Source organism: Octodon degus, unplaced genomic scaffold (assembly GCF_000260255.1).
Source record: "Octodon degus isolate 3935 unplaced genomic scaffold, OctDeg1.0 scaffold00065, whole genome shotgun sequence".
In the NCBI taxonomy this organism is placed as follows: domain Eukaryota; kingdom Metazoa; phylum Chordata; class Mammalia; order Rodentia; family Octodontidae; genus Octodon; species Octodon degus.
Genome location: NW_004524641.1, coordinates 5,238,839 through 5,253,388, shown reverse-complemented (window position 1 = coordinate 5,253,388; position 14,550 = coordinate 5,238,839). Strand labels below are relative to the sequence as shown.

The window sequence follows — 14,550 nt, the reverse complement described above, 5'->3', positions numbered from 1 at the left end:
AAAAAAAAAGAAGTTTATTTCATAAAACGGTTTACTTAAACCAGTGTGACTAGAGTTGAGGAACTGAAAAGGTGGCTCCAAGGTACAAAGAGGGCAATTTACCTGAAACAAGTCAAATAAGGAAACGACCCTGTATATAAGGATATTTGAGTGCCCAGGGTTTCATAAATTTAGTTGAAGAAATATGTAGTAAATAAGTGTTAAAGAAAGTAAGATAGGAATTGGATAGCCTTTTAGATAAAATCAAATGCTTATCAAATGCACCACATTGAACAAAACCAGGGTTTGCCTAAATGTCATTCTTATTAAAAGATACAAAATAATTTGTAACCACATGCAGAAACAAAATGAATCTCATATATAAATTATATTTTAAAAAATTACTCCTTCTGTATTCTCCAGAATTGTATTATTCTGGCTGACTTTTCATCTAGTCACAGATGATTACAACACCGGATTCTAATGATGCATACACATGAGAATAAGCAATATTTATAGTTTAAATGCCACCAGCTGTTAGAATTACAAGAATTAATTGGGATTCAAATAAAAATCCACATAAACTCTAGACACTGCAACTGAAAAGATATTCAGGAAAGAGCATTCTAAATACTTATAAAAATTAAAAATACTAATATTTAGCCCTGAATAACAAATCTTTTACATATTCTATTTTTTTTATTGGGGGGGGGGACTGGGAACCGAACTCAGGACCTCATGCTTGCCAGGCAAGTGCTCTGCCACTGAGCTGACTCCCTGGCCCCCTCTTATATATTCTTTATGTTAGCAGGACAAAATCCAGTAATTTAATTTAGTAAAAAATTTGTATGTGTAATACACACAAATGTTATCTGTAGGAAGACATCACTTTGACATAATCATCTCTGAACCCAGCCCCTAATTTTAGACAGCAAAACGCAATGACATTTCTCTCTCCTTGCAGGATGTCGTTACCCTGCTATTCCTTAAATCAGCCCCTTTTCTTTGTAGAACTACCATGTTGGTAATCATCCCTAAACGTGGTTAGCTTTATTTTTAAGCACTATAAAAACAGTATCATACTAGAACCTAATTTTTTTCCATTTGACATTAAAAATCATTTTTTAATGTTTCAAAGGAGCAATATGCAGACTTTTTATTATATTTGAGAATGCAGACTGGCTTGCTTACTGTGGATCTGAGGCCCATTCTGAAAGTCAATGAGTTAAAAAATTTTTTTCATTAATAAGTTTTCATAAATAGTGGTCTCACAGCATTCTTTTTTTTTTTTTTTTGTATTTTAGGGAAGGGTCTACAGGGTGTTCAGGGTCTCACTACTAGATCAAATTCATAGTGATCCACCTGTTTACAGCCTCCCAAGAGCTAGGATTACAGGCGTTCGCCACCACACCCAGTCTCAAATGCCGTCTCAGTATGCCCTGGGGGTAGGTCCAACATGGCAGGCCTGGGGATCGAACCTCCAGCCCCTGCACCTACTTGCAGGTGCTTTAATCTGCTGAGCTATTTGGCCATCCCTTTCACAGCATTCTGAGTGAGATGAAACACCATATTCTCTATGTTTTACAAATGCAAAACTATGCCCCTAGGTCAAACTTGACTTTAAGATACAATTTTTGTTTAAATCTTTTATTAATTTATTTGGTACGGTGTCTCACTGTGCAGCTCGGACTTAACAGTGATCCTTCCTTCTGCCTCAGCCTTCCCAGCACTGAGATTACAGGTGTACATCACCATGCCCACTTTCAGTGGCTGGCTTGCTGAGGGGCCAGCACAGCATGCAGTACTGGGGATCGAACCTGGGTCATTGCTTTTGCCAGGCAGGTGCTTAGACTGCTGAGCTATCTCCCCAGCCAAGATACAATTTTTAAAAGGTGTAATTATATAGATATAAAGAAAAAGTAATACCTTTTTGATCAATCAATAATGAACATTGTAAAATAACTCAGTTAAGTAAGCAATACAACAGTTACATGTTCAAATTGGCATTAACATTTTATTTTTTAAAATATTTTTTGTATTTTAGGGAAGGGTCTACAGGGTGTTCAGGATCTCACTACTAGATTGAACTCCTAGTGATCTGCCTATTTACAGTCTCTCAAGAGCTGGGATTACAGGCATGTGCCACCACGCCCAGTCTCAATTGCCATCTCAGTGCACCCTGGGGGTGGGGCCAGCACAGCAGGCCCAGGGATTGAACCTCTGGCCCCTGTGCCTGTTTGCAGGTGCTTTAATCCGCTGAGCTATTTGGCCACCCTTGCATTAACATTTTAACTACAGAGAATACCAAAAGGCTCTACTTATTTATTTCACCACTACTCAGCAAGTGACTACAATAACTTTTCAAGTTCTGAGGCCTTATCAGCCTTCAAAACCAAAGATGCAGATGGATGACAAGTGGTATAAAAAGCTTTACATATACACTGGAGGCAATAGTTCAACATAAAACAGTAAATTATAATATCTACAAACCTTTGGAATCAAGCAAAGCAAATCTTTAAGCAGTACAAACACTTATAAATAAATTATGTAATTATAAATTTTATATAGAAAATACCTTTGCATTGTGGTATGTCTATGTCCAGTTCTAAAAGGTGAGGGGAGAAACTTACTTGTTATAATCACAAGCACTAGAAAGATACAAGAAATCAAACTGCACTTAAAGAGCTACTTTCAGCTTTATGCCAAAAGCACACAGATGTTTGACAATTCAAGTTTTGTTAAGTTCATTGCCTATCTTCATATACATATCTTCAATATGAAATTAATACTCAAATTAGAATCCAAGAAATTTTCCTTCCTAGGTATACTAATGGAGACAATAATTTTAATTACATGTGCCAGAGCTAAAGAGTATAAATTTATGACAGTATCCTCATAGTGCTTTCTTCTTCAAGAAACCCGAGTATTAAAATGTGTTATTATTTTCAAGTTGGTTTTAGATAAATTTAGGGTGACCAATACATGGTTTTTCTATGACTGGGAGGTTTCCTAATATGTGGCACAGGACTTTCAGTGTTAAAATAGATCTTATTTGACTTAGTATTGTCCATCACCTTTACTTGTAATATTTTGTAATATTCCTTACTTTCTCCTAAGTCTGTTTTATAAATGTTTTGAAAGATTATAGTTCACTACCATTAACAGCTGCTGTGTGCTACATCATGAAGTGTGAAATCTGTGAATTTCTCCAAGATACAAATATTCACTTAACTTGTTATCTTGACTATTAATCAACAGAAATCAGATTTAAAAGATTTAAAATTTGAAAACAGAAAAAAAAATTTCTACACATTCCAGTTATCTCTCAAGAACTGAAGAGAATGAATTTCAAGATACAACATTCCTTTACTCAACCTCAATTTAATTACCTAAATGGCTGCACAAGAACAAAGGTAGAAATATTTCCAAAAAACAAAAATTTTTATTCATTTCGTGCATCCTCACAACTGAGTACAAAATACATTAAACATTTATTAGTTGAGATTCAGTAACTTTATGTAACAGTAGATAAAGCCACATATCTATATACAACTATCTTGATACATCAGTTGTTAAAATGAGTAACTGCTTTGCATTTGTTGGGCAAATACTGTCTGGATAACAAGTTAAAAGTGCTGGATTATACAATCAATTAAGAAAAAAAAGCTATAGATAAAATTTGAATTTAATGTAATGGGAGCCGAGTGTTAATTTCCTCTTAATTCTACAGAACTATTTATTTCTTTTAAACTGTCAGAATTTGACAGCCTTTTTGTTTTAAGAAAATCATATATGCATAATGCTGAACTCAGTAGCTTCGATAAGAAATTATGTTAAGTCAGATGGGAACAATAATGGCCTCATCCCTGCAGCAATCATTGTTACTATAAATCCCAAACACATTTCTATATGGTTCCAATTTACTCCACAATGTGTTTCACTGACTTGTCAAAATGACTATAGATATCAAATAACTGAGATTTATATGCTCAAAACTGACAAAAATCAGTGTTCTAAATATATACGGCAATTGAGAGTTGCTAAATCTACTGAATCTTTTAAATTAAAAAATATTGCCCATTCTGATGAAACTGCTTACAATGACTACAAGTAAAGATGGTGGCCATTAAGTTTTATCGTGAGCACCTGAGGAACTGTTTGCATCCAATACAAAATGTTTCATTCTTTTGAATTACTGACACTAGCAAATTAAAATAAAGTGGATACATATGGCTGAAACAATCTTCACATTTACAAATATCCTGAAATATCACTAAATCATAAAAAGGAAAGCTGTGGGTTATGTATTATGAATGTTGCCTAATGCATTCCCAACTCTGTTATTTGTTACAAATATGTGTGCAATGGACAAAATAGGCCATTTATTCAAGAGTAACAGCTGGTTTCAACACTGTGCATCTTATCAAAAAAAGGAGGCCACTACTGGAAAGGAGAAAGTTCAATTAACCTCTAAAATGCTGAAAACAGAAGAAATCTCATTTTTGGAAAAAGAGGAGGACTCCTATGCAGCTAATTTAAATACTGTTCTGTTTTTATGATTAACAAGGTAGAAAATTCAGAACAATAAAAACATTGTACAATGCTGACATTAGGAGAGAACAATAGGACTTGATATTATAAATAGGTATGTATTGTTTAGTGAAGACATCTGATTACAAAAGAAATTTCATTTACTGAAGGGGAGCTAAAAAGGAAATAATGTTTCACCTTATCAGTCTAAGACAAAGTGTTACCCTGTGAATATAAACAAAATATCACTGGTACTTAACCGTTTATTTTACATTATCAGCTAACCTATTTTCTTGATCTATAGTAATGGCTAGAAAAAAAGCTAAGAATACAAAAACTCGAAAACTGACTGGATTCTTAAAAACATGCCCCACATCTTCTATAATAACCCTGCAGAAATATTTAATCTTAAATATCAGAACTGCAGCCTCCACTTTTTAATGGTAGCTCTGCTCCCTGGCAATATTTCACTGATGTAGCCTAAGGCTGTAGGTAATGGAACATTACTCACTATGATAGCCAGATTTCTTCTGCATGGCGGTTACAGGGCAATCTTTATGAGCCAGAAGAAGCTGTTTCAGTTGTGCCACTTCATTTCTCAGCAGGGTGACTTCATTCTGGAGAAGAAACATATATACATACCTTTATCAGTAGTACACCAAACGTATTTTTTACTGTTTAAAATAAGTGAGAATTAAGATATGAAAATTGGACATCTTTGGCAACATATAAGGGAATAAAGAAAATGTACTGCTTCAATATGCCTAATCAGTACATATCAGCTTTAATATTTTAGCATCGGTACAAAAATTACAATTTGTATAAAAATTTAAACACAACTGAAGAGCATATTTAAAAATTTTTATATTAGCATTAGTCTTGAGATTCCTTTCATATTATAGAAGTATTGTAATTTACCATACCAAAACATTAGTAATGTGCCTCAAGTTTACCATATCCTTGGGACCTTCATAGTAGACTGAACTCTATGAGATAATAATTGTCCTATAAAAATAGTCAAGTCTAATGAGTAGTAATAACTGCAATCTTTATCTAGAAACCTTTTTTTCTTTACCTTGCTAGTTATTTTAGTCTCCTTTAAGATTATTCAACCTAATATAAAACGTGCACTGGTCAAGAAGTTTCCACATGTATTCCACAGCCATGCCTTGCACATGTGCATATTTAGATATAGTATGTTACACAGTACTTATCATACTGGATTGTAATATCTAGTGTCCTTACATGCCAACTCTCTTAAAGTAAGCACAGATCATCTCTCTCCAGGTAGCCCCAGAACACTGTACAGTCTGGGTTGGACAGAGTTGATAGATACATTTTAGAGAGGACTACGATAGTTCTATGTTCAGATAATACCAAAAAAAGTAAAATAGTTTAAATAATATGAAACTGGTCCGAGGTCCTGCTTTCATTATTTGCACCAATTTTACAGCACTATGTCAAATACAAAAATTTAAAAATCACAACTGTCTTCCCTCCCAAATGCTCCACAAAAAATCATAAATTAAATAAAAAGATGTGATAAAACTACTGAAGCAGTTATCAATATAAAAATAGTTAATTTAAATACTTTTATAAGTATTAAAATTAAAACAAAATTCCTATGAACTCAAAACTAAATATATACATTTAAATTGTCTCTTTAAATGGGTAGGCTTGAAACTGATGAATGGCACATGAATACCTATACTTCAAACCTAACAGGTCATGGCAGCATGGCTGTCAATCAAATTAGATTACTGGACCACTAACAAACAAATGTACAGATGCCACAGGCTCATAGTGGGAAATGAACCCTAAAAACTGCAGAGGTAAGGCACTTCACTCTTACTAGAACTTGTATTTGTACTCACTGAATTTTTACTGGAGTCATACTTGGGGACAATTACAGGTAAGATCAAGAACAGAAAATAAAATGACTAAAAACTACATATTGCTATGCATACATGTAAAAGATACACAAGTATTATAAAACTTGTATGTGGTATGATTAAAAACTACAGTGAATATTTAAATTTTTAAAAATACATTACAATAAAAGACACAGGGCTGGGGAGATAGCTCAGGGGTCTAAGCACCTGCCTGTGAAGACCCAAGTTTGATCCCTGCTACCACATGCCGTGTTGGCCACGGAACTGGAAATGGGCATGGCTGTGGGGCACATCTGTAATCCCAGAGCTGGGGAGGCTGAGACACAACGATCACTACGTGTCTCAACTGTGTAGTGAGATCTTGTATTCAAAAATAAAAAATAAAAAAACAAACAATAAAAAGACATATTGCCATTACTCCCTCTCAAAATATTCTCCTTTGCTTTAATTTTGCCACTCTCTGCAGCAGATCTAGAAGTCCTCTTCAGTTGTGCTGTGATGGCTGCCTCTCAGTCCTGAGTGGATTAAAAATGTTTACCTTTCATGATCATTTTGATTTTTGGGAAGAGCCAGAAGCTGCACTGTGCTGGACCTGGTAAACAGGATAGATGAGGATACACTGTAATGTTATCACATGCCTGCTTTCGGATGAACAGTCTGTACTGAGCAGCATTCACCATATCTTTAATTATTTTAATTATACCTTCTAAACACACATATAAAGAAGACTCCTGGAACTACTTCAGAAAGTGCTAAGAATGAAGGGTTAAATTCAGTAAGTGGCATAGCTGGATACAAAGTTTCAAGACTCAAAAATCAACAGCCTTCCAGTATAAAAACAGCAAATTCACTGAGAAAGAAATTAGGGAAACAACATCTTTCACAATAGTATCCTCTCACAAAATGAAGTACATAGGAATCAATCTAATGAAGGAGATAAAAGACTTCCACATTGAAAACTACAGTACTCCGGAGAAGGAGATTGAAGAGGATATCAGAAAATGTAAAGATATCCCTTGCTCTTGGGTAGGAAGAACCAATGTAGTAAAAAAGGCTATACTTCCAAAATTAATATAGACTTAATGTAATTCTAATCAAAGTTTCCATAGCATACCTCACAGAATTAGAAAAATAACCTCCAAGTTAAATTGGAATCAGGCGCTATCTAGAACGGTAAAGTCAATTATGGGCAAAAAAGGCATGGCAGAGTGCACCACAATCCCTGACTTGAAATTATACTATAAAGCTACGGTGATAAAAACAGTACGGTACTAGCAAAAAAGCAGACCTGAGAATCAATGGAACAGATTAGAAGATGCAGAAACAACTCCAGACATACTCAGTTACCTTATCTTTGACAAAAGTGTAAACACATTCACTGGAAGAAGACAGCCTCTGTAATAAATGGTGCTGGAAAAGCTGGCTCTGCATGTGATGAAGATTGAAACTAGTCCCATATCTTTCAACATACACTAAACTAAATTTGAAATGGATCAAAGACCTAAATACTAAAATAGAAACATTAAATCTGCTGGAAGATAGAATACATAAAACTCTTGAAGACACTGGTATAGACAAAGACTTTATGAATATAACCCCAATTTTATAAGAACTATCATAAAGAACTAACAACTGGGATCTCATCTCATTAAAAAGCTTTTGCACACCAAGAGAAACCACTAACAGAGTGAAGAGACAATCCACAGTGTGGGAAAAAATGGTAGGCATGAATCACCTTGCTCAGTTTCTGAAATTTTTATACAAAGAAAAATCAGAAGACAGAGATAGGTATGCTATATAGCAAACATGAAGATTCATACATAGAGACCTCAGAAAATAAGAGAAAGAGGTTTCTATCACATACATTTTGCTTAAGTCCAAATTAAATTTGAAGGATTATGCTAAACCACAAACAGATTTAATATTAATTGAATAAAGAAATAGTTACCCTTCTCCCATCTACTTTGTAGATTATTTCAGGGTACTCTAACTGGATTCAGCATCCAAAACCCTACGATTTGTGAATACTTGCAGAATATGTTGATTAGTCTCCTGGATCATTTTGAAAATTTAATGAAATAAGGAACAAGAAGGCATTTTGAAAATGTGAAAGACCCATTCCAATGTGAGGAATCATTATTTTGTTAAAGTAAAACAGACTTGAAAAGAAAGAGGAGATAGAATAGTAAGCCCCTCAGAAAATATTATTTTGGTCTAAATATAAAACAAATTATTTTATTATCTGTTCTTCTGCTTCAATCTAATAATGTGATACTCAAAGGCTAATTATACACTAGTGACCAAATAATATTTTTCTATACTCTTTCTCTGAAGTACATCAGACTGATAAAATTATGACAGGATAGACAATTCACTGACCAATCAGAAATTTGGTCCATAAATTGAAGACCTTTGGCATTCTAGCTTAGCCACTACCTCCAAAACTGAAGAAACAATATTGAGTAGTTCCTTCTTTTGAGGAATTTCTCATTGCCATAGGCATGACATGTTTTATATTTAGTTTTTTCAAAAGTCAGTTAAATATCAAGATTCTCACTACGCATTTCTAAGGGTTATCTTGGATTCAAAACCTTAAACCTAACAACAAATTATTTAATTTATAATAATAGGGAAGGAAGATAACAGGGTTCTCATTTAAGTTATGTAATATTTTGGAAATATTTTGCAAAGCAAATGGAAATGAAAATGATCCCATTCCTCACATTTAATTATTTGTTTCATATCTGTCTCCTTCGTTAGACCCAAATTTTAAGTACAAAGACTGTGTCTTTTTCACTGCTACGTTCCCTGTGTTTAATCATATTCCTTGCATCCAACTGATACATAATGACAGAATAACATTTCATAATATACTTTCAACCTACCTCTCTACTATGTCTCATTTAATTTTCATAATAGTTCTTATTCTATCAGTTTGTCAGATAGAGAAGGTTCAGGCAGAAAGATTTTTAGTAATGGACAGTAAAAATAAGTACTATCTCTCAAATCCATATAAAACGCATGAGGTAGGAGTATCAACACCATTACCCTTTACTTCTTGTAGAATATAGTATTAAACACTGAGAAGAAAAAAATGGAAGGCAGTTATATCAACTTTTTCAGCAATTAAAGCAAACACGCATTGTATACCATCTACTAATATTGCTATTCCTATTTCAAACATAATACTTAAATAAAATAGTTTAGGTACCAGAAATAAAAGGTTTGATCCCATTCCCTACAAGTCATTGAACCAAAAAACAAAACCTTTTTGCACAATATTAACTTTTGAATGAAAAATCCTGTATTTAGCTATAAAAATATGCTCTACTAATTTATCGAGCTGCTACTCTACGGCTATTTTGCAACATTTAAGCTTTAACTAAAATTCATAATAAAAAATCTTTATAAGGTTTACTCATCGAGTAACTGTTAAAGAACTATTCATAAAGTCTGTCTTTTTGTACATTAAGGAAACATGCTAAAATTGGAAACAAACTAAAAACTAATGGCTGTAGTGAGTATAACTGAGAGATAAAGCTATAAACAAGTTAAAATAATTTCAAATAAAAGGCAAAAGTTATAGAATACATAGTGCTTTCAAAAAATATAATGAGGCAGGAGGATTTCCAGGGTTTTGGGCCAGTCTGGCTATATAGGGAGTTCAAGGCCAGCTTGAACTACATAGTGAGTCCCTCCCTCCTTCCCTCCTTCCTTCCTTCCCTCCATCCCTCCATCCCTCCATCCATCCATCCACAGAAAACAAGAATTGATAATAGCATTCAATTCTTGGTTTAGATTACCATAAATGTCTCCAATGTAATTTGCTGAAATTGTTCTTAAACAATGATATTCAGAAAACTAAACCATGATTCATTCAGTACATGGGGTAATAAGGGTGAATAATTACTACTTTCTTTACAATTAAATTGTATTTGGTAAAAATAAGAACAATCACTCCTTAACATCCGTTAAACCTTTTGTTGTATACTTTACATGGGTCATTACTGCCCAGTGCACTGATGAGCTAAGCTTGTATGTCACACGAAAGATTATTTAGGAAATACAGGACTGATGAATGTTTTCATATCAAGAAGAGTTTATTTCTTTGACCTTCAATTTTCTTTACAAGTCATTCTCTTCTTCACAGATAATGGTTTTGCTGTTGGTTACATGGAAGAAATTTTTTCCCTGAATCTAACATGAGCATATTAACTCTTCATACTCAGAAAAGGAAAATGTTATTTTCAAAACATTTTTATTCCTGCTCAGGAAGGCGGCGCAGGAACCAGGGTTCAATTCCCAGCGTACTGTGCTGGCCTTGCCCCTGGGGTGTACTGAGACAGCAAATGAGACTGGGCGTGGCAGCACGTGCCTGTAATCCCAGCACCTGGGAAGCTGAAACAGGGGGATCACTACAAGTCCAATTTGTGTAGTGAGACCCTGTACTAACTATATTAAAATAAATAAAACATTTTTATTTCATTTGACAATTAAAAAACAACATAGTCATATACTAACTTAACATGACAGGAGTAGAAGTCTTAACTGAAATAACCTTTCTAATCACTCATAATTCTCAGTTTTTATCACTGTTTTCACATCTTAGTACATGCTGTTCCCAAAATTTTACTTAGCAAGTCATTTCTGTACCTATACTTTTACCCATCTATCTGCAAGCCCTTCCCTAATACAAAAGAGTTATGTTATACCTTTTAACATACAGATTTTTGGAGTGATTCAAAATGAAATTCATGTGATTTACCAAAAAAAAAACCAAAACAAAACAAAACAAAAAAAACCCAAAAAAACAAAAAACAATCTTAAAGTGGGATTTAGTACATTCACAAAGTTCTGCAACCACTACTCTCTGGTCTCAAAAGACTTCTATCACTCCAAAGCAAAATTCCTTACCTGTCAAGCAGTCTCTTATTTCTTCTCACCACCAATATGCTCTCTTCTATAACATCTACCCATTTCTTTGCCTGAATAATATTCCACTGCATATAACTACATCTCCATATCCATCCATCCATCTACCCACCCACCCACCCACTAAAATTTATCTGGATGTCTGGGCTGTTTCCACCAATTTCAATTTCATTTTAGTTTTTAGAGACAGGGGTCTCACTATGTAGTCCAAGCTTGCCTTTAACTCACTGTGTAGCTGAGGCTGGCCTCAAATGCATGACAATCTTTCTGCCTCAGCCTCCCAAGTGCTGGGATTACAGGCATGTACGACCATGCCTGACTTCCACCAACTTTATTTTTTGCCAGTAAAAATATATTATGACTATTTTCTTAGGTCAACACATATAGATGCACCTAGTTTTTTAAAAATCTATTTTGAACATTATTTTAAGTGAAATCCCTTATTTATTTATTTTTTTTTACTTCTTCATATTTTGGAGTACATTTCTAAATTAAGGTGATGTTATCATTCAATTTTAATGATAAAAAAGTCAGTATAACTTGCTCTATTCTAATATGAGATAGCTGAGCTCATGTTCAACTGTAGAGCTTTTTTTTGTAGAGCATAATTTAATAATTTCCTAAATCCTAAATTAAATTTAGGATTTCTATTCAAGTCTTATGCCTCAAATTATGTGACAGTAAACTTCCACTTAGACAATAAATCTTGCTTTTATTGATCCAGTCAAGAAAAATCTACCCAAATTAGTTGATATAAAGGGGCATATTTTCTTATAACAATATTTTGTTATAGTTTGGAAGTAATAAGATAAATGAAGGAAGTATTATAATTTGAATATGGAATTTCACAAGGTTTTATGAAATAACTTGTAAATGATACTATACACTTATGGTCACTTTCATCTCATAAAGCACAACAGATTGAATTAGAAAGAGAATACTTATAAGTTTGTCTCATTAGAAGTTTCACATGAGAGTATTTTTCCTAATACTTTCTATCTTTTTAGGGAAGGGTCTACAGGGTGTTCAGGGTCTCACTACTAGATCTGTTTACAGCCTCCCAAGAGCTGGGATCACAGGTGTGTGCCACCACGCCCAGTCTCAATTGCCATCTCAGTGTGCGCCAAAGGTGGGGCCAGCTTGCATTTATTTTGACTGATTTATACAACAACCCAGAGGAGAAATATCATATGTTGCATAAAACGACTAACACTAACAAAGATTATGTTTTATATTTATACAACTATAAAACTGCCAAATCACTGAGAAAGTTTTGTTAAGAACAGTAAGAGTTCATGGCAGCACAATTTGTGATAGCCAAATCTTGGAAGCAACCAAAATGCCCATCACCTGAGGAATGGTTGAAAAACGTGTGGTGTTTTTATATACTGAAGTATTACTCAGCTATAAAGAATGATAAACTTGAAGCCTTCACATATAAGTGGATGCAACTTGAAGATATAAGTGAAATAAACCAGACCCACATGTGTAAATATTGTATAGTCTCCCTAGTATAAGAATTCAAAAGAAATAAAAATTGAAAGGTATAACACAATTAAATAGAAAGAGAGAACTTTCTATTTAATTAAACAATGAAGACAGGGCAAGGAAAAAAGGTAGGAAACATGGCAGGGGCAAAACCATACATTTATATACACAAGATGGTTAAGGCAATGGTCCTGAGAATCTCCATCAGGTTTTTGAAACTAGCAGGTAATTGGTAGGATTCTCACCCTGACCAACTATATATGCTGACACCTGTGAACTAAGCAACTGCACTGAAGATAGAAGTGTGTAATACTAGAGTCATGCTTGGAATGCCTGTCATTCTGGTCTACTAAAAGCGTACTGCTTCTAATGTCATATCAATTATTGTTATACTCTCTCTCAAATAAATTTTTCTTTTAAAAAAAGGTAATAAAAGAAAACAAGAGACAAGAAAAAAATGTCATAGGACTGTCCTACTACAATGTTGTATATGGTTAGATTTCTAAATTTCTGTGTAAAAATGTGTAATTTATTTTATTTTACTTTTTAATTTTTTTAATTTTTTATATTTTTCACATTCTATAGGGATATATAATATATATATTTCAATGATTGTAGGAAAAGACCTGTTCCATGTTATGTCTAAGGCATTTGATATTGACACAGAAAGTGATGTTAAGCTCAAATGCCTATGTTATAGGGTAATAATATCATTAAACTTCTCTTCTGGAAGGTTAACAAAAGTTTGCAGACTAAAAAATTAGAGAAAAGAAGGGCTACAAGGATAGCCAATATTTTGGCTCTAGCGCTTCAAGGTCATTGAGGACTCAGGACATAAGAGAACCTGTACTATAACATCCTGTAACTCAGTGGTGTCCTCAATTTCCTGATCAAGGAGATTATGGGGCCACAGAGGAAAGTGACTGATGATGTAGAGTGTGCCTAACGAGAGTCACCTACAGAGAAAACATTCAGTCTTTCACAGAGAGCAAAGTGGTCAAGCAATGGCTGGGACTTATCCACATGGCTGACACTGACAAACTGGTCTACAAACTGCTGTACAGGGTTTTAGGGTAAATCCTGAGGGGATTTGACTGACCTTGTCAGGTACAAAAGTCACATTTATTTGTTATAAAGGTCTTACTTTATCTTGGTCTTAACCATCCAGCAGAAAAGTATAAACACGAGGTATAAAAAGCAAAGCCATATTAATATGCTGAGCTGTAAAAGGCTCAAGTCAACAACATCTGACACTGCCAGTCCTATGGATAACCCACTACTATTGGACTATATTGGATTATTTTGGTGAATTCATTAACCTACAACATTTGAATGGTAACAGAATACCCATCTCTGAAAAAATTGAACAAAAAGGGGGATAAAATGAAGGTCCATTTTGTAGTGAAAAAAAAATCTGTATATACAAAATAGGATATATAGCTATTTTCTCTGAGTTCAATGAGATATATACTAATAGTGTTTAGATAAGATATCACGTACTCTGAATACATGAAGACAATATGCAATGTATAAATTATTGTAACTGTCCTACTAACCTGTTTTGAAATTGTTTAATTGCTATTTCTTTCTCAATAAAAATTAAAAAAAGAAAAATGTAATCATGTGGTATAAAAAGTAATGCCAGTGTGGGAGAGCTTCCTGATACCCTGCGCCAGCAGGACCAGTCCCAGCCCAGAAGCAGCATGGGCCAGACCCTCTCCCACCCCCT

The 14,550-nt window shown here is 34.0% G+C and overlaps 1 protein-coding gene across 1 annotated transcript in view; it reads right to left on the bottom strand.

Annotated features, from left to right (window-relative positions):
- Atf2 (activating transcription factor 2) overlaps positions 1 to 14,550 on the bottom strand; it is a 116,244-nt gene that overhangs the window by 4,774 nt on the left and 96,920 nt on the right. Inside the window, 1 exon segment of the mRNA XM_023719165.1 lies at positions 5,021 to 5,126. Within this exon segment, the coding sequence (XP_023574933.1) occupies positions 5,021 to 5,126 (106 nt within the window).